Source organism: Artemia franciscana, chromosome 5 (assembly GCF_032884065.1).
Source record: "Artemia franciscana chromosome 5, ASM3288406v1, whole genome shotgun sequence".
NCBI lineage: Eukaryota > Metazoa > Arthropoda > Branchiopoda > Anostraca > Artemiidae > Artemia > Artemia franciscana.
The window spans coordinates 53,303,568-53,324,887 of NC_088867.1; the positions used below are offsets into that span (position 1 = coordinate 53,303,568).

At 36.4% G+C, this 21,320-nt stretch overlaps 1 protein-coding gene across 1 annotated transcript in view; it reads left to right on the forward strand.

Moving 5' to 3' along the window:
* Positions 1-21,320, forward strand: part of LOC136027595 (MMS19 nucleotide excision repair protein homolog) — a 122,018-nt gene that overhangs the window by 35,787 nt on the left and 64,911 nt on the right. The window contains exons 9-10 of the mRNA XM_065704988.1: positions 5,938-6,050; positions 12,501-12,889. Of these exons, the coding sequence (XP_065561060.1) occupies positions 5,938-6,050; positions 12,501-12,889 (502 nt within the window). The remainder of the gene's footprint in view (positions 1-5,937; positions 6,051-12,500; positions 12,890-21,320) is intronic.

A 21,320-nucleotide genomic window follows, 5' to 3' on the forward strand; every position in this document is an offset into this window, starting at 1 on the left:
TTATTCCTGTGTTGTACCCTTTTGACAATCCGTATGCGCATAACGTGTTTAGATTTAGTTCAACACTCCCCTCAACAATCTCTGAAAAACTCACCTGAATACCCTTCTTCTTCTTAGAAAGTGAAGTTCAAACATGCATTTCTTTCTCAATAACATATATTATGTGTAAACAATGAACGAATTGTCTAAATTACCGTCCATGCCCTGAGGACTGTGGGAAGGTTGACATCCCCAATACTGAACCTTTCAATCATGTTGAATGTCCCTCTATTCGCTTTTGACTCTTAAAAAGGGCACTAAAACTTCCGACTTCTGTTTAAATTAGCTCCATCCGATCCAAGGTTCAAGGTTCTTTTAATATAACCAATATATACAAAATATTAGGTAACTCAAGGCTGAGAGTATAGCTCGAATACATTTTGAACTATTGGTAACAAAATGGCTATCTCACAATTTCAATTGAATGTGTTTTGGGTAAAGAGGATGTCATGGAGGGAGGCTAGCTGCTCTCCATTATGTTTGGCTTTTTTAAGGGAACTAGAAATATAAATTTCAGATCAAATGAGACTCTTTGAAAGTTCACACTACCACAAATAATGAAAATATGAACCATATGCAAGATGTTATTGTCTTATATGTATTCATTATCTTATTATTATTATTACTATTTTTGGTAAAATTCTAGTTGATTGTCTTTTGGCTATCTCGGAAAGGGATTAGGTTAGGAAAATGAAATTTTCAGGGACGAGTCTAAAGGCTAAAGTATGTCCCGGGAAGGTATCTTGAAGTACCCACCTCCACTCCTTCTCCCTCTAGAGGGCCCTGATCTTTGATGACCTTTGAAAATATTTGTGTTATAAAAGTGAAACCTTGCAAAATAGATATTCTGCTTGAATGAAGTACAACAAAATTGTTTTCAGCTTCACAACTTTGCTCAATCCCAATTAAAATACATTCCTAAATTTTGGAAAAAAACATTGATATGGCTCAGAATTCTACTCAAATAACAGGAATTGCATTTTTAGAACTAAGGGCAGAGAATCTAGATTTCTCGAAATCTAGATTTCTTGAATATTCCATATCATATCAGTTCCTTGCTTCGCATTGAATGGATATGCAACCCATCGAAAGACAATCACGTACAACTGAATTCGCCTTATCATCTCCTCTTCTTCTCGTTCTTGCCGCTCCTATATAATAACATTACCATTGTATTTCATGTTAATATTATTATTATTGAGACTCTTACAGTACAGTCAATCTAAAATAATTTCAGAGGTTATCTCAAACAAATTGCAATAGTTTTAGTTTTGAACCGGAATAAAATTATCTCTATTTTATATACTTCTATCATCTGGAGGAGGGGAGGAGGTAACCTAACCTTCTCCATTCCCTTAATGTGCAAATATATAGCTCAAATTATATTATCCCAATTTATTCTGTCACCTGTCCCTTGTTCTCCACTGAGCGTAAGCTAATTGTTTCTTAATACAGACAGATAAAACAGGTTTGTTTTTTAGTTTTACTCAGCGGAAACTTAAGTGTTGGCGGTATAAAACATCAGTACCATTGTTTCTTTCGCTTGCTCATGTGCTTAATTGATTTGTCCTCAGAGTGGTTCATTCTGTTTACCTCCTTCTTTTTTCCTAATTTTATTTTTACATTTATGTATATTATATATTTTATTATATTTATGTCTTTGTGAGAAATTAGCCTGTGAACGTAACTTTTTAACAAGTTTAGGCATTGTTTAACAACAATTAAGCACTTACTGTTTGTAAAAAAAAGTATACACAGCACCAGGGTCACACACAGAGGGCAAAAGGGCTCACTCCTGGCTCTTATTTTATTGTATGCACAGTCATTTACCAGTCAATAAAATGCGTCGAATTTGTCTCTCTTTCTAACTTTGCTTAAAACTTGTTGTTACGCCTACTTTGTTTATTCAATCAAGCTCAGGTTCAAAATTCAGTTGATTAATCAATATTGCTATGTTAAAATTGATTTTGGAATGTTTGTTCATTAGTGAATTATCTTCTAATGCAGCTCTAATACTTTATATGCATGTTTAATGACCTCGTAATTATTATTATTATTTATTTTGAACCCGTCTTTGTACAATAAGAAATTGACGGAGCTACAAAGAGAAAAAAAACAACAGAATATAACTATACAGGTATGACAAAGTAATTATAGTTGAAGAAGTTGGCACCAAGCATGTCATGAAATCTTATGGTTGTGTTCCTCCGTAAGTTTAACAACAGGTGGAGCAGGGTCTGCTATGTGAAAACTGTTGCTGATTATTCAATTGCGTTTCCAAGTTGGATACCTCAGTAGGTATTTTGCGAAACGGGAAAAAGCGGAGCGAATTTTCAATTTATCAACATTTGTAAGAATCTTCGAGAAGAATGCAATGTAGAGGATGTTGGGGAAAGTAACATTGTTGTACAGCGTTGCGAGATAACGGTGATTAAAACGAAGCTTAGAAGAGACTATGGAAGCATAGGCAGCTGATATGCGGTGTTTGATGACTTCTGTTAGGAGATGACGACTATGGGAAATTGTATTTCCAACGGAAATGCCAAGATAAACGATTTGGTCAGAAGGGCAGATCTTTCAATTCCCAAGCATAATTTCATGAGGAAGTGGGCCTTCCCAGTTAAAAAGCTTTTAGCGTTAAATTCAAGACAGCATTCTAAATATTCTGCTTGCAGTTTTTGAGAAGTTTCAGAAATGCTGTCCAAAGTTCGGCTAACGTTAAAAATGTCATCAGCATAAATGATTAAAGAGATATTGAGGCCACAAATAACGCAAAACATTTCACACTGGTTCTTAGCTTCGAGGACATAATTCTTGAAATAACAAGGTGAGGCAATTGCACCTTGCCTGGCTCCTCTCTTGCCTGGTATAGTTCTATCCAGTAGCCTTGCCATTTCATCTTGCTTAAGAGGGATTTTAAGAAGCACTCGTAGCTTAGCATACATATCTTTTGGATCTAATGGTAGCCGGATTTACTCCTCTTTTCACAATCCTTAAAAGCATAAGGTGGTGGATCAGGGAGTCAAAGATGCGGTGAACATCATGACTCGCCAAGGTGAGTGAACTACCTGTGCAAGAAGTATCAAGCTGAGTATTAGCAACAACTGCAAGGGCGTCTGCACATCCGATGCCATGTTGAAAGCCAAATTGATGTGGAAGCGTGTAACATTTATCTTCAAGCTCTTTTATAAATAGTTGATCATAAAGCCTGCATAAACTGGTTGAAACAGTTATGGGCCTGAAAGATGAGCATTGATTGGAGATTTTTCGCTTTATCGGAACAGGAGAAAGATCTCTACGCAGAATGTTGACGGAACCAAGACTTGTGTAAAAATCATTTGCAGCAGTAATGTGAAATGTTCTAAAAGCGAAGGACCACCATTTGGGGTTCTAGTGGTCAGAATTTGCCATCATTGAAAGAATACCACTCATATTGAGGAACATCAGCAGTGAAAAGGGAGGTTTTGGAGATCCTAGGACGGGGTGTCGACCCAAGGAAATGAGGGTTATCTTTGATTTTTTGTGCTGACAGTTCTGTGATTTTTTTGCGATGGTCTTGAAGGTCCTTGACAAAAATTTTTTTGTTGCGATGCGGATGGAATTCACAGGACCGGATCGTGGTTAGTCGCATTCAGTCCATAGATGTAGCCAAAACTTTGCTGAATCACGAGGTTGGGAGAGACTTTGATTTTCCCGCCACTTGGCAACTGTTCCTCGATGGTGATGTTTCGATGGAACAGCAAAGATTCAGCATATTGTAAAGCGTGGCATATCTATGTACAATAAATATCAAGGAGAATGCGTTTTTCCTCAGCAGGCAGCTATGAGGGCTTGAAGAACAGGACAAACGGAGCTTTAATCTTAGAAAGGATTGTAGAAGCACTATGCCAATACAGTTCTGGGTTGATTAATGTCCAATTGCTTGTATGCGATGGATTTGGTGTTTTTGGATAATTAATGTGTATCTGAGAAGTTTGATTTGGTGAGAAATTAGACTATGCAGGCAGGTGATCAGCTATTGAATAATCACAAGAAAATAGTTGGTTGAGAGACATCTAAGGAGGGAGAAGAGATAACTCGGTCCATGTTGGATGTGGACGAGGAATTGTGAATGCATTTGAAATCTTGGTCTTTATCAACAACATACAAATGGATATCGAATATTTCACCTATCCCAAGAGGAGCGGGTAGATACAGCAGTTAGGTTACAGTTAAAATTTCCAACAATTAGACATGCAGAATTGCTAGAAATAATGCTTGAAGTGCTTCTCCATTAATTTTCAGAGGGAAGAGCAAAAAGCCGTTCAGACATATCATTGTGGTAATAAGTTGGCAAATAAACATTATAGATAAACATATTATCAACTTTAACAGGAAAAAAGTAATCACAGGATTCTACAAGCAGCGAACGTAAAGTAGAATTAATATAAGTCACAAGACCGCCAGATGGTCTACCACCAGCTCTATTTTCGCTTTGCAGGAGATGCGTAGCAAGTGAATTTATCTCTAGTATCAAAAAGACTAAGGCTTGACTGACTTAAAAGATGCTCTTGTAAGCAAATCACATCATGTTTTGACACGAGCTCATCAAGAATTGAAGACTTTTGGACAAGCCCACTGTCAATTTTTAGAGTTAAGAACATCATATTGACATTATGACTAATTGTTGGCACATCTACCATGTGGGTTAAGCTGAATCTTCGCTGGACGGTTATTTGGACATTTCACACTGTAAAATTTGTTGCCACCAGCCTTGCATAGCCTACAGAACATACAAGCTGTTTTACATGTTTGAGCGGTTAGATACATGATTGGTTGAGCCACATCGACCATAAATAGCACCTGATTGGCAAAACATTGCTATGTGACCTACCTCGTGACACATAAAGCATCGACAGGGAAGGAAGAGAAATCCCTGAACAGGTAGACGTTAATAACAAATGTGCATTGATTCTTTTGGAAAAAGGTCAAGGTCTTTGCGAGTTTCGAACTGCACCTAAAGGTGCGTGAAGCACTGCACTGGCTTATCTTTGTACTCTTAGAGATTAGTTGCTAAAGGTCATAAAAGTCTAAGGATTGGGAGACTTACTTAACGATGGCTGCGAAGACTGGTTATTTCATAAAAGCACTTATAGATGGCTGAATGGCCTTCACACTCTCAGCTATCTTGTTCGCCCCTGATTTGGAGCGCACAATAATTTTCCAGTTCGATCGCTTAAGATCGATAATGTCATTTGAAGCCTCTTTGCAATAAACTGTTCAATAAACTCTTTCAATATGCTGTCAATAAACTGTTTGCGGTCATGAGGATCCCTGATATCTTGTGGACAGTTTTCTAGTACTACAGCATACGATGGCTTTACGCTTTGCGAATTATAGGCAGCAGAGGTTGATGCGTTATTAACTTTTTCTGTATTCGAAGAGTTCACATTTAAGAGCGCGTGAGTCGTGACGTCAGTAAATCCATCTGTCTTTCGGGATGTCTCGTTTACTTTTGAAGCTAGCGTAGCAGAAACAGCATTGCCAATGATTGGAGTTTCACAGGGACTGAAAATTACTTAGCGTGGTATGTTTTTCCTCTCTTTGGTGGCTGATACGAGGAGCTTACACATGTTAATAGTATTCTCGTCGTCTTTGACATGGCTGATAACTTGACCTTGCGTAATAAGTTCACAATAAAGAAGTTTCTTTGCTAATACGATCGCATCATGCGCAAAGAAATTTACAGTCGAGGTTACATTTTTATTTTTACGCTCTCGGATAATGATAGCGAAAGAAAATTTAGTACAGCTATCAAAACAAGTTTTTCGCTCATTCTTGTCTTTCAGTAGTTTAGCGTAATCCCAGAATCATAGAAGTTTGTTCTTTTTAGCATGATTAATAATTTATTTCTTCCAGAGATGTAGTCCTACGATCTCTTAAAGTGATTGCGCATGAAGAGGCTGCATCCGATTTAATACATTCTCATGTTTTTTCTCCAGTTATGAAGGAGCTAAAATCAGCTGAAGAAGGTATGGTCCCTCCGTTAGATTTTTCAAATTTAATATTTAGTCAACTTTATATTCGTACAATCACTTTTCAGATTTGTTATTTAACCAATTTTACTGGACAGTAATGAATAACAATCAATTTTTGTATTTTACCAGATTGAGAGTAGGTAATACCCTGTTGAACATACTTTAAGATATAATTCATGCTCTTTCTTACTGCAGCTAGTGAAAGCATGGTGGTTATTGGTTACTTCTGTCGAAAATTCCAATGATTTTTCGCAATACAACTAGAAAAAAGGCAAGATGTTGAATAATTTTGCGCTCAGATTTTGTCGCTAACCTTGAATCAAACTAAATTTATAGTCAAGGCTCGGGATATTTTCTCACAATTGAAAAGATTTTTTATATTTAATGGCGACATCATTCAACTATCTTTGCTTATGTTGTTGTTTGATTATTTAGAGACGCCAACTCACAATTTTCATGCAACTCTCATAAAACTATGACAAGAATCCTCCGTTGATGTGATTTAAAGGTACGATTGACAGGGTAATATTTATAAAAATTAACAGTCACTTTAATTATCTAGACCGAATTTGGAAAATAACGCTGAATTTTGATTGTAGACCCAACCATATTTGGCATATGCTTCATCCAAAAATTTTAGTCAATCGTATTTTGGCATGTTTCCAGAATGTTGCTTTATGGAGCGTGGTTCTTCAAGACAATCTCATTTTTTATTACTTACCAAATTCAATCGTTTTAGATGTTTGCTGGTTCTAGCATGTTCAGTTCTTTATTTGTATAACAGATTTGCACTTTTCTATTTTGAGGAACTGATGTTCTATTAGGGGGTTTGCCTATAAAATACTGGAATGTTAATTTTTATAGACTATTTCTTTTCTTATAATTTCTGACTGATTCAACAGTGCGGATTTGCTTCCATGACTCCCTATTTTCTAATAATCATCACTGGTTGTAGTATCATTAGTAATGTTGGTGTGTGCAGCGAAGATGTTAAATGTAGAATAGCCAAGGCCCGGGGTGTTTTCTCAGAGTTGAAAAGCGTTTTGAAGGATAGGAAGATAAGCTTGTGGTGCAAGATTAGAGTATTGGAAGCTACAGAGAGAGAAAGAGAGATGACAGTGATCAAGTATGGTCCTCACAAAGGCGGAAGAGGACTGCTTAGTTATTTTCAGAAAAATTCACTATGGATTGTTTTGCCACACGATGTTTCTGTGTTTCTGTTACTGATGTTACGGATGTTTCTGTGGCAATACCGAAATCAAAAATACTGGAGTTTGACGAAAGATCGGGCATTTTCATGAAATTTGGTCTGTAAATATTGTTTCAATTCTGGCCACTAAACAACGCTTCCATTCATGTGGTAATTTGGCTCTATTAGACTAACGTAAGTCTTTTAAGCTAGAACCGCTTAATTAAGTTACAATGGGGAGACTAACTTGTCAAAACTGTGAAACTCACAAATAACGATAAAGGTTTACCGTCAAAGCTCTTATTATGCTTAGAAAATGTTAAACAAAAAAAAAAAACAGTATATCACCTTAATTCATCGGGATTTTCATTTAGCTTCAGTAACAGTGAGGTGGATTCTGATATTACTTCAATTGTTGCCTACGAAAAAAGATATACTTCAACTTTCGGTATAAAACATGGATCAAACTGACCAACCGTATCTCAAACAATTAGCTTGGCGAAAAAGGTGGTTCAATCCCGCTTTCTAGGGCTATAATGAGAGAAAGGTTGAGATGGCAAGTACATTTCTGTGGATAAAGGATGAAAGATTGCCAAAGATCCTCCTTGTCGGCCAACCCGCTAGGTCAAAACTAAAATCAGATTTTTCCCAGACAGGGTGGGAGGATATCGCAATAAAACATTTAAAGGAAACAGGATCTTTTTGGAGGGTGTAAAAAGGGAGGCTAAGAACAGGTCGAGACAGAGGAGGAGCGTGCGTTGCTGTGATAACCTCAGGTGGCTTTTTCTGCAGTGAGGTGCCAGTAGTATTAATAGTAAATGTAACAAAAATATCTTAATTGTTTGCTTTTAGACTTATTAGTCATTAGTGCTTTGCAATCACTGGTAATGGTGACAGTAGGCCTATGGGTGGCTAATCTAAATTAATTCGCTAGTTGCGCTGAACTATAGCCTCGGACTAGTTTTGAATTATCAGGAAAATTACAAACTATAGAACTGCCATGTGAATTGTTAGGAGTGGCATTTAAATTTTTATTGAAATTTCCTATCCCTTGACCCCAATTTGAAATCTCTCTGTCTTTCTTTTAAGTTTCAGATGGTGGGTCGCACGAAAGAAACTTGTGATTTGGTTAGTTATATAGTTTTCGGAAGTAATAATGTGAATTTACAAATAATACCTCTTTTTGTGTGTGTTTATTTATTGCCAGGTCTTGCTTAGGTTGGGAAGAATTAATAATAGACTGCTTGCTATTTATTTGATGACTAAAAAATGTAATGTTTCAGTCTTAGTAGTATATGCCACTGTGAAACTGATTGATAAAGATAGTAGTGACTGAGATGAATTTTACTTACACCCACAGGAACAAATTAGCAGGATCTCAGGTAAAAATATGGTAATTTTGTTAATGGATTTTAATACTCAGATCGTGGAATTAGGGATAGATGGTATCCTAGCCTAGAGAAATTTTGTAGGAAAAGAAAATAGTAACGGTTATAGACCACTACAATTCCGTAGATGTGCCAATCTAGTTATAACCAATACAGTGCTTTGTCATAAAATAGCCCATAAGTTAACATGGTACTCGCATGATGGTAAGAAGACCATTCGTATTGATTATATTATTGTAAAAAGAAGACTGGCAGGATCGATATAAGATGCTAGGTTATACTGATGATTTTAAAAGAAAAGATCACCAGCTAGCTGTGTCTAGGTTTAATCTAGAGCTGAAATTTAGAAAGGGTTGGAATTTTGAAACTGCCTTCTGAGAAGTTGTGACATTTGTAGTCTCCAGGATGAGAATTTGAGAGAAATTGTCAAGGAATAGTTGAATATTGAAATGAAGAGTCTGAAATTGGACTATGTGTAAGATAGATTGAATAATTTTTGGAAAATTATTTGTGAAGTAGCAGATGGTGTCTTAAGCAGGAAATCTAGAAACGGAGGAGAAGAGGAGGTGTTTTTACAAGAAGTAATTGAGTGACAGATCATATGAAAATAAGAGGAATGTAAGGGAAGTAGAGAAAGCAGTATAAAATGAATTAAGAAGGTTTGAAGTGAAGTCCTCAGTTTTATAGACTATGAGTAGGCGTTTGATTCAGCTGATAAAAGAGCTTTAAAGAATGCATTAGCCTTCTGTGGTATACCAGACAAAAACATTTAAGTTATTACTGCTAGGCATTAGAACAACACTACCACGGTTAATTAGGAAATGAACATAATAGCTGATTTCGTATTTATTCAGGAATTAAGCAGGATTGTGTTTTGTCCCCATTTATATGGATCATTTTGATGGACTTTGTCTTAACTACCTCAGCAAAGACAATGGGAGAACACGCAATCAAATGAGGGAGACAAATCCTCTGGACTTAGATTATGCTGGTAATTTGAGCGTCCCAGATAAAAATATTAGTAAAATAAACTATTTTTTGGGGTCTTTTGAGAGCTCAAGACGCTAAAAGAGGAATAGGCTTGAAAATTAATTTTAAGAAGACTACGTCCCTAAAACTAGGGGAAGTGAAGGTGAAGAGGCAATGTTGGTAAAGTGAATATAGATCAAGTGGATAGCTTCACATACCTAGGCAGTATTAGTAGTAAAGTTGGTGCATACAGTGAAGGTTTTAAAAGTAGAATAGCGAAGGCTCAGGGTATTTATTTACAGTTGAAAAACTTTTGGAATAATGCGAGGATAAGTCTGCAAACCAAGGAGTATTGGAAGATGTAGTAATGACAGTGGTCAAGTATGGTTCTGATACAGGGGCGTTTCGAAACACAGAGGAGTATTAATTAGAGGGTTTTCCAGAGGAATTACCTGCGACTTTTTGGGTACCCGTCTGACTGACCTTATTTCAAATAGTATACTATACGAAAAACGTGGTTCTATACCGCTTTTTAGAGCTATTGCGAAAGACATGTTAAGGTGCATGGGACACGTTTTGCGGATGAAGGATGACAGATTGCCCCTTAAAAAGATTATTCTTTTTTACAAACCATCTAGAACCAACCAGAAAGTGGGTCTTTTCTTGAATTGGGTAGGAGGATGTCGTAAGGAATGATTTAAGGGAAATTAGAACTTCTTGGGAGGGTGTAAAGATTGAGGCTTTAAATAAATTGGGATGCAAGAGGACCATACGTAGAGGTGTTGACCTCGAGCGGCATGGTTTTGCAGAGAGTTGATAGAACTATTAGTAGCAATAGTAGTAGTAGTAGTAGCTATTAAGGAAAGCAGATAATGCCTTCAAATACGCTAGAGAATTGACATTTTGTTCTTTTTGCGAGATCCTTGTTTTGCGAGATAAGTTTCTAATAGGTGATGAACTGAGAAGAATTTCTTTTGCTGAAACAAAATTGCGGTTCTTGCACCCTTCCTCCTCCTTCCTAAGAGAGGTTTCAAGGGGTTGTAAGTTCAGTTATGCTTCTAATGATAATTCAGTAAGACACAATAAGTTTGAAATATTATTCTAGAAAGGTACAATATATTAAAGCTGCAAATTTTTGAACTCTCAATTTTAATGTTGCAGTTATAGTACTGAAAACCCGGTTTAGTCGGGTTGTTCGCAGTCATTAAGCCGGTAAGTGGGTCAAAGTCATTTTATCGGGATGGTGAAACGCGTTGAGTCTTGAAATGGACAAATCTGTCCAATATGATAATCTATTTCTATAATGACTTGAATATGCTTTCTCATTTATTTGATCCGCCTTTTCGCTCGCATAATATTGTCAGATTTTTTTTAACTTAGTTAAATTTTCCAGGACTTTCCCTCCGAAACGAGTTAGGGCCTCTCCAAAAATGAGCGTTATTAACTGGCTGAATTATTTACGGTTTACCTCATCAAACTTTTTCCAGTTGCAGAGGTTGTGTTCAAAGTGAATTTGACGATTGATAACGCGGTCTGGAGATATTAATGCTGTTTTCTTGGTGCTCCTTGAAAGTCACCGCTTGGTAAATTATGAATTCAAAAACTTTTTCATGTTTACAGGACATAAGCTTTAAAATAATCACAAATTAAGTTAAGTCAACTTGTACCCATAAGAATTCGAGACGTGTGTTCTAAGGTCCAGTAACCCATTTTCTTGGGAAATGGGGTGGGACACGGAAAAGGTAAAGATAGTTATAGCCTTTTGAGCCCCTCATCCAAACCCTTTGACTGGTACACCTTGATCCTCTCTGAGATGGGAAAGAGACAAAATAAAGCAAATATATTTAACGATGAAGCACAACATTCAATGATGTCGCCACAATAAGCATTTGTTTCTTGTCGATTATGACTTTTGCAATTGTAGTACATTGTAGTTCAGCAAACAAGGCAAACAAAAATTGAAAGCGGAAAAAGCGTAATACATTTTCACCCTTGATGGCAAAAGCAAAATGTAGTGAACTCGGCATAAACATAATGCTTTCCTCCTTTTAACAAACTTATAATAATCTTATGACAATTTTTATATTTTCATGATTTGTATACTATATATTACATATTATATAGTGAAAAAAGAAATCACCAATGCAACAGCACAAACACAGAAACAAACACACACCATACAAGCGAACATAAAAAATGTAAACTATATTACATATAATAATAAATATTAGATAATAAATAATATGTAAAATGTAAAATAAAAAAAAATTAAAAAGAAAAAAAAGGCAGAAGGAGAAAGGAAGACTGTTTTCCTACTTTAGTATTTAATGTAGATAAGTACTTGAACGGGGTCTTAACCCTACTCACCAATCCAATTACATAGGTCAAACAGCACAGCCATACACAATCAACCGCAAAGAATAGTCCATGGATAGGCGGTCGTGTCGTTATTAAGTATAGGTCGTCATATACCGAATATTTAAAACTATAAATCAAACAAATAGTTCAAGGTGACCTCCCAATCACTTGTCTATAGGGTCTCGGCGTAACTGACTTTGTAGCTTTGAAAATTTTATCACCCTTGAAATGGGTCGTATTAACAGGATAAATTTATCAGCATGCACATGAGGAGAATTCTGTATAGCTACTAAGGATATAGTAGCTGTCCCAAGTATTTATTTATTGTAGAATCAATTGTTAGTTGATTCTCCCTCCTGTAAACCCGTGTTGAAAGACACATTTGAGACATTATAACACATGCCAACACGTTTCTTTCAGTTTTTTTCTCAACTTTTAACGTTTCTGTTTTCATATTTTCCGTTTTTCGCTCTTTTTTCCTCGTTTTGTAATTATTTTAACTCAGTTTTCTAGACTGTCTTTATTGATTGTTTGTTGCAGAAAATCTAGAACGACTGTTGGCAATGTTATCCGCTGTGTGTAGTTCAGTAGACAACCTACAAGTCTTCACCGAAACTTTACCTCTTGACCCTGTATCTGTGAAAGACCCAACAGCTTACATAAAGTGTTTACAGTCTATGTGTTGCTCTATTGACATAAATTTGAATAGCTTCCATTGTACTAGCTGGTGCCTCCAATTGTGTTCAGCTTATGAAAATGATAGTAATCTTGAAACGTTTACAAAAGTACTCACTCAGTTAAGTTTGCTTCTAAGAATTTATTCGTCGAAGATAAATGAAGAAGCTATAAATAGAGAATCGGCTATTTTCATTGAAGCGTTTCAAAAATTTGAATTAAACTTGCAATCGTCTGCTGCGAAGTCTAGAATGGTAAGCAGTTACGATTTTCTTTAATTTGTTTTTAAACGAGTAGTAATTCCTTTTTTCAACAACAACAGCAACCATCAAAAGTTTAAGTGCCTTGAGCACTTTAAGTAAGCTTAAGTCTACTTATGCCTGAAGTTGTTAATTCTCTAATATGTTTCTAATGTCAAAATTGAGACGTTTTTAGGGAAAAACCATACTCGACAGTGTTGCCAAGTTGAGCCATTTTTCGTTTAAATTCAAACATTAACCTGATCATAAAGAAAGAGAGAGAGAGCGCGAGAGAGAGAGACTTTTATTTTAGAATCGACTTTCACAGCGCGTGGCACCAAATTAGCGCTTAACGTCAGGTATTACAATCAGATAAAAAGTGTCAAATAAAAAAAGGGAAAAACACAGACACACAGTGTCATACAGACACTTGTCAGAATAAAAAAAAAAAAAACAATCATCAGCTAAAAAACTGAGTCAAATCAACAATACGTCAATACAACAAACTCACTGATTAATAATGTTTACAAATGTAGGAATGAAACTCTTCCTGTATCTCTCTTGGATTAGTGTGAGAGGTTGAAGGGTGGGGACTTTCTGGGAGTTGAGTCTTTGAGGTCGGAATCTTAAAGGTTGAATGGGTGGAGGGAATAAATTTTGGAAACGGAGGTTTGTCATGGCTTTATTGCCAAACCGGGTACACAGGAGGGTTTTTCTCTCTGATAGGGTAGCGATCTGTAAATGCTTAAGAAGGAAGTGATATTGAAGTTTACCTTGAGCATAGGTAATTCTTAATGCTCGGTTCTGGACTGGCTCTATTGAATAAGATTGGGAAGTAGTTAAGCCAAAATGCCAAACCGGTCAAGAATATTCAAGAACAGGGTGAACGAAACTTGTATAAATTCTTAAAAGGTGGAATTCAGGACAAGAAAACTTGAAGAAAATTTAAGCGTAGAAAGTGCCAAATTAGCTTGCTTTGTGATGTTAGTAACGTGGACCTCCCATTTCAGATCGCTCGAGATAGTGATATAAAAAAAAGATATCTGCACCTTCAAAGAAATCCTCCATCTTGTTATTTTATTTGACTTTTTTATGTGGTATGTTTTTAGCCTAGTTTTCTGGTGATTTTTCGCCCACGTATGTTCTTTTTTAATTGGGGGCCCGTTGCTACCAATAAGTAAAAAACTGCATTTGAAGTTTTTTTTATTAAAAACTGAATTCCTGATTTTTCATGCTTTTAAGATAAATGAAGTGGCAATATGAGTTTTCACTTAACCAACTCAAATAGTCAAATTTCCTTGTCACCGTCATTGGTACTTTAAGAATTGTTAATCCAACACCGTTTCAGAAATAATCTGTTGTTTACATTCAATCAGCAAATCAAAATTAGAAAAGAAGAAAGAATTAAAATGATGAATAATAGACAATAGATAGATATAAATCATTGCCTTAGACCTTAGTTCCGTTTGTGCCTCCGGAGATGCCAAGAGCATCCAAGAAGAGCCGACAATCTCACCTCAAGGGTGTTGCTCCTCACGCGTCTTCTCGTTCGGATCGCATAGATGCTTGGAGATTTTAGAGGTCGTTGGTGCAGCTGCGTTTGAGGATATTCTTCGGTCTGCCTTTTCGTCTGGATCCAACCAACTGCCTTTATTTGGGAGTCAAAATGCTGATGTTTAGATGGCGTGAACTTGGTATCTCAATTTGCGTTATTTTGTCACTTTTGTTATTAATGGTTGCGGCGTCTGCCCTCTCACGATCACGTTCGCAACTTGCAAACTTGCGATGTAGGTAAATATTCTCGAATCCCAGTAAAGTATTCTCTGATTGTTGAAGTGCCAGTTTTCTTAACTGTAAAAACAGATAGAGATCACATTGGTATTAAATATGAGCTTGAGGCGAAGGGAGTATTTTTGGGATTTTCAAACTTGACCTAGTCTTCTTAAAGTGCATCCAGCTTGTCCGATCCTGGTCCTTGTATCTTGTTCATATTCCACAAAACCATGCTTTGAACAATGTTTTCAAGGTACTTGAATTTAGTAAGCAGTTCAATCATTTGGGTGCTGTACTCAATGTTTTGGGGAGCGAGTATTCGCATTTTTTCCTTATTTTGCAAGTGCTTATTCTCAGGCCAAACTGTTCTGCTTACTCTTTTACGCAATTCAGATGCTCCTGGAGCTTTTGTTTGGCTCAAGCAGCCCAATATCATCGACAGAGTCGAGTTCTAATATTCTTCTGTGTCCTACGTGAATGTCATAACTACCGTAGGCCCGAAGTATATAGCCCACAATCAGTCTAAAGGGGTTTTCTGCCGGCCAATTGTTAGCTAACAAATATTTATTTAGACAGCGGAAACAGCATTGCTAGCTAACAATTCGCAGAAACATGATATTTGGCGGGAAATTCAAAAAACAAATTCTGTTCAAGATAGTGTTGCAGTGTCCTGTGGTGGCGCAGTGGATTTGACCTTAGCTTGGTAATACGGGACCCAGAGATCGAATCACGCTGCAGGAATGCACAGCAGGGCCGACGCAAGGACCTTAGTAGTCAAGAAGCGTCGTCAATTCTTAAATAATAAAAATAGTGTTGCAGTGTGTCCTGTGGTGGCGCAGTGGGTTTGACCTTAGCTCGGTAATACGGGACCCAGAGATAGAATCATGCTGCAGCAATGCACTGCAGGGCCGACGCAGGGACCTTAGTAGTCAAGATGCGTCGTTAATCTAATTACTTACTTAGTGTTGCAGTGAGTTTATCTTAGCTTGATTATACTCAACTGACGCCAAAGCTTTGAAATTCTAATAACAGAATATTTCGAAGAGTTTATATCTTAAAGAAGATAAAATTTAACTATCAACGCCAGCAAGTGAAACAAAGGCACAAAGCATTTTATTAATTGGCAAAGTATTTTGAATTTAGGCAATAATTAAAACACCAGTGCATAAGCTTTCCTAAAGTAACTGTTAAAGTAAAGTAAGCATTCACATAAATTATCCCATGTATGGAGGAAGTGGATCGACGTAGAAAAAAAAAAATTGTAATTTGATGGTATAAGCGAAACTGTTGATCATTTCAAATTGCCATGACTTTTAAGTTGTTCATATCTGTTTCTAACGACTTGATTTACATCTTTTTCATACAGTAAAACTGAGGAATCAATTTAATTGATGAAAAATGTAACTTGACTGAAGGTGCAAATCAAAGGAAATTTCAATTTATGAGAAAAGTATCCATATTGCCAATGAAACGGGAGGAAGGGGGGGTAAACTAGCATTATTAAAAATGTAAGCAGGTTGCAATATCGTTGTTTTTCTAGTTTTTCAAGGGAATAACTTATTTTTTTCAATGAGATTACTAGAAAAGATATGTATTAAAATCTAGAAGGGGAAGGAAAGAAAAATAAGAAATAGCAGAATTCCTCGATTCTCTAACAATATTGTAAGCATAAAAAGTACTTATAATTTTAGATTATAATTTTTGGATACTTTGCTTTTCAAATCCACAACAATTTCTTTCAACAAGTATTTGATCTGTTAGAGAAATCCTCTAACAATGTTAGCTTACAGTTTTTAGTTGGACGGCGGAAAACTATTGTTGGGGGAAATGTTAGCTATAAGTTTTCTGTTCGACGGTGGAAAAACTCCTTCAATAACAGCAGTGACAAGATTCGGCACTGTCTCAACTCCGGTATAATGTTGGTATAATATATTTTTACTTATGAAAGCAATAAACCTAAACTGGTGAACATGACTGAGCTCGAGAAGAAAAACATATATCGGACAAAAACTGATAAGTAGTGTACAAAAATTCAATAAGTTACTGAGAATGTGACAAAAATCTGCTGTCATTATCATGAATCGGAATCGAGGATTGAGAACCATAACAGTCAAAATCGGGTAAATCGATAAAGATTCCGGAGAAGAAACAAAACTTGGAGCGGAAGGTTTCGCGTTGGAATTCACAGAACAAAAAAATATATATATATATATATATATATATATATATATATATATAGGGAAACTCATCGAGTTGGACACTAGCTTAATGATTAAAGTAAAAAAAAAAAAACAAGTTTTTCAACTGAGAGTAAGGAGCAACATTAAAATTAAAACGAACAGAAATTATTACGTATATGAGGTGGGTCGCCCCCTCGTCTTTACGCTAAAGTTCGAATTTTGTTCCAATTCTTTAAGAATGACCCCTGAATCACAAAGGATTTAATTAGAACAAATAGCTCTTTTGAAAGTACTAAAAAAAACTGTAGCATAAAGAGCGAGGTATTGACTTTTTTTATTTGAAATCCCTTCAATGGGACGAATTCTTCTCAAGAAAGGGGTGCCTCAGTACCCATGGACTTCTCCTTCGTGGCCCCGACAGTTTATCTCATCCGCAATAAACTGCTGGCTGCAAGAATTATTGGAAAAAGATATATATTTAAACTATTATACATGCTTTTTCTCTCTATCGACATTAATTTGCTTCCCAAGGCCAGGAAGATTTTTCCAAGGCTCGTGCGTCAGTTTCAAAGGTTCAGGGTAGAACAAGTGTCTTGATTAACTGGAATTATCTCAATTGCAAGAATTGACATTAACTGCAAGTTAGGGGGATATGGAAAGAATTCTTTCCCTCGCCTATTGCTCATTTTCTACAGCATCTCAATCCAACCGAAGTTGGTAGATGTATTTTTTTTTTTTTTTTTTAATATGAATTATGATTATATACTTGAGAACTGCGTTCGAACCCAAACAATTCCATATATTGTCCTGAGTCAAAATGGAAGTTTCCTGTCTTTTCTACTTTTTGTCGCTGTATTTGATTATGTGCTCTGGGGTTGCACAGGGTTTGACACCTGTGGCAAATGGTCAGTAGATCTTGATTTTGCTGGAAACGTTACCCTAATGAAGGTCCAATATTGTTTCTTATCAAATCAATCCAATTCGAGTGAAAACGAAGATTTTAGGACTGAAGCTTAGCTTTAAAAACTGAAAAATGGAAACTGAGCAACTCACAACGGGGCGTAAACTACAGGGATAAAACAAGTGAACATATGGAGGACACTATTACATTAAACACTATTGCAGCAAGAAGAGCCTAGGTTTGTGCAGGTCTAGGTTTAGACAAGGCGGCGGAGTTTTTAATCAGTTAAAGCCAGTTTATTAATCGAAAAAATCTTTGATACTGAAAATCAAGCTGTTGAAGGATAACCTCCTCTCTGCCTTCTATGTATTTGTGATACTGGAATATAAACCAACAGCTGAGAAAGAGAGCTTTTGAAGACGTCTTCATAGGATATTGAATAATAGCTGGGGATATTATTTTATCAGCCAGATAATTCGCTTGACTTCACTCAAGCCATATTAATGAATGGCACGCGCCAACGAAGATGGAGCTACTTTGAGCAAGTTATCCGTATGATAGAGGATAGGTTTCCAAGTTCTTTTCCAGAGAGAGCCCAAAGAGACTAAGACCGGAAAAAAACGTATCTTCGACCTATAAGTGGGACCTGAAGCACATCCACACGATATTCTAACCATAAAGGGAAAACATTTTGGCAGTAGCACATCCCAGGGGTAAATGAAGGTTCTTTTGAAATGCTTTGGGTAACTCTCTTCGTACAGTTGGAGTGAATGAAAGATAATTTCGTTGAATAATTATATTATATCTATTAATTATAACTAATTAATCTAATCAATAATTAACTATATAGAATCTGTTTCTCTTCTTCTCTTGTTTCTTTTTTCATTCGTGCAGAGCGTTGAGCTGTAATATTTTAGAGATTTTTCGGCTCCCAGAACCCCTCCCCTTCCCCCCGGGGAACATTCTGCTCCTGGAAAATTTCCCCCGACAATTCATACTTATTGGGAAATAGGGTTCATAAATTTGAAAATTCAATAAATTCAAAAATGCAATGATGCACTGAATCGAGAAATACGAACATCGATTTTTGTTTTCAAACGTCAAACTTTTCACAATAGAGCTAATCCCAGGCTGAATGAAGTTGTCCCTTACCATAGATTAATATAAACTACTTGAATAATGTATTTTATTACATATACAAAGAAACAAAAAAATATATGCAAATCCAATTCATCTTATTAGCCCCCCCCCCATGAAATTTTTATACCAGATGTAAAATAACAATAGGGTTTTTATGGCAATTGATATTAACCAAGTGACATATAGCGATCGCAAATTGTGTCGGTCTGTCTGTCTGTCCCGGTTTTGCTGCTTTGGGCACTTCCAGGTAAGCTAGGACGATGAAATTTGGAAGACGTATCAGGAACCAGACCAGATTAAATTAGAAATGTTTCCCCGACTCGGCCATCTGGGGGAGAGTGGGGGGACCGTTAAATCGGAAAAATTAAAAAAGGAGGTGTTTTTAACTTACGAACGGGTGATCGGATCTTAATGAAATTTGATGTTTGGAAGGGTATCGTGTCTCAGAGCTCTTATTTTAAATCCCAACTGGATCAAGTGACATTGGGGGGATTGGGGGTGGGGAAACGTAAAATATCGGAAAACGCTTAGAGTGGAGGGATCGGGATGAAACTTGCTAGGAAAAATAAGCAGAGTTTTTTTTTGGGTGGGGGGGGGGGTTAATTCTGAAAAATTAGAAAAAGTGAGGTATTTTTAGCCTATGAAGAATTGATCAGATCTTATTGAAATCTGATGATTCGAATGATATCGTGTCTCAGATCTCTTATTTTAAATCCCGACCGGATCCGGTGTCAGTGGGTGGAGTTGGGGGAGGGGACCTAAAATCTTGGAAAACGTTTAGAGCAGAGGGATCGGGATGGAATTTGGTGGGAAAAGTAAGCACAAGTCCTAGATACGTGATTGACATAATCGGAACGGATCCGTTTTCTTTGGGGGAGTTTGGGGGGAGGGTTAATTCTAAAAAATTAGAAAAAATTATGTATTTTTAACTTACGAAGAAGTGATCGGATCTCAATGAAATTTCATATTTAAAAGGACCCTGTAACTCAGATCTCTTATTTTAAATCCCGATTGGATTCTGTGTCATTGGGAGGGGGTGGAAATCTTGGAAAACCCTTAAAGCAGAGAGATCAGGATGAAACTTGGTGGGAAGAATAAACACAGTTCCAAGATAAATGACAGACATAACCGGGCCGCTTCCGCTTTCTTTGGTGGATTTGGGGGGGGGGGGGGGGTAATTCGGAAAAATTAGAAAAAATGAGATATTTGTAACTTACGAACGGGTGATCAGATCTTAATGAAAGTTGATATTTAGAAGGATCTTGTGCTTTAGAACTCTCATTTTAAATCCTGACTAGATCCAGTGACATTAAAGGGAGTTGGAGGGGCAAACCGGAAATCTTGGAAAACGGAAATCTTGGAAAACGCTTAGAGTCGAGAGATCGGGATGAAACTTGATGGGAAGAACAAGCACTAGTTATAGATACGTGATTGAAATAATTGGAACAGATTCTTTCTCTTTGGGGGAGCTGGGGGTTGTTAATTTGGAAAAATTAGGAAAATTGAGGTATTTTTAACTTAAGAACGGGTGACCGGATCTTAATGAAATTCGATATTTAGAAGGAACTCATGTCTCAGAGCTCTTATTTCAAATCCCAACCAGATCTGTTGACATTGGGGGAAGTTGGAGGGGGGAACCGGAAATTTTGGAAATCGCTTATAAATGTCGTAGATTCGTGATTGACGTAACCGGACTGGATCCGATCTCTTTGGGGGAGTTAGGGGCAGGGGTTCAGTGCTTTGGCGAGTTTGATGCTTCTGGACGTGCTAGGACGATGAAAATTGGTAGGCGTCTCAGGGAGCTGCACAAATTGACTTGATAAAGTTGTTTTCTCCGATTTGACCATCTGGAGGGCTGAAGGGAGAGAAAAAATTAGAAAAATTGAGGTATTCTCAACTTACGAGTGGGTGATCGGATCTTAATGAATTTGGATATTTAGAAGGACCTCGTGACTCAGAGCTCTTAATTTAAATCTTGACCGGCATTAAGCCTCTGATTTTCCTTTTAAAGCAATCTATTGATTCTTAGAATTTGTTAGAGCTCATACCCTATGAGCTCTTGGCTCTTCCGACCTCGTCACAAGGGCCATATGAGCTCTTAGCTCTTGTTAAGCTTAAGAAGTATTGTTGAATACCAAATTCAGAGACTTCAGCGAAAACGTAAATTGAACGTAAAAATTTGCAAATAAATGTAAACAAAGTAAATAAAATTTTTTTGAACGTTAATTGAGATCTATAATTAAGATCTATATATATAGGCCTATATATATATATATATATATATATATATATATATATATATATATATATATATATATATATATATATATATATATATATATACATATATATATAAAATTAAAATTTGCTTACCTAAAACATGTAACATACAATTACATAACATTTACAATTCATTTAGGTTAATATATTTTAATTATATACATATATTTGT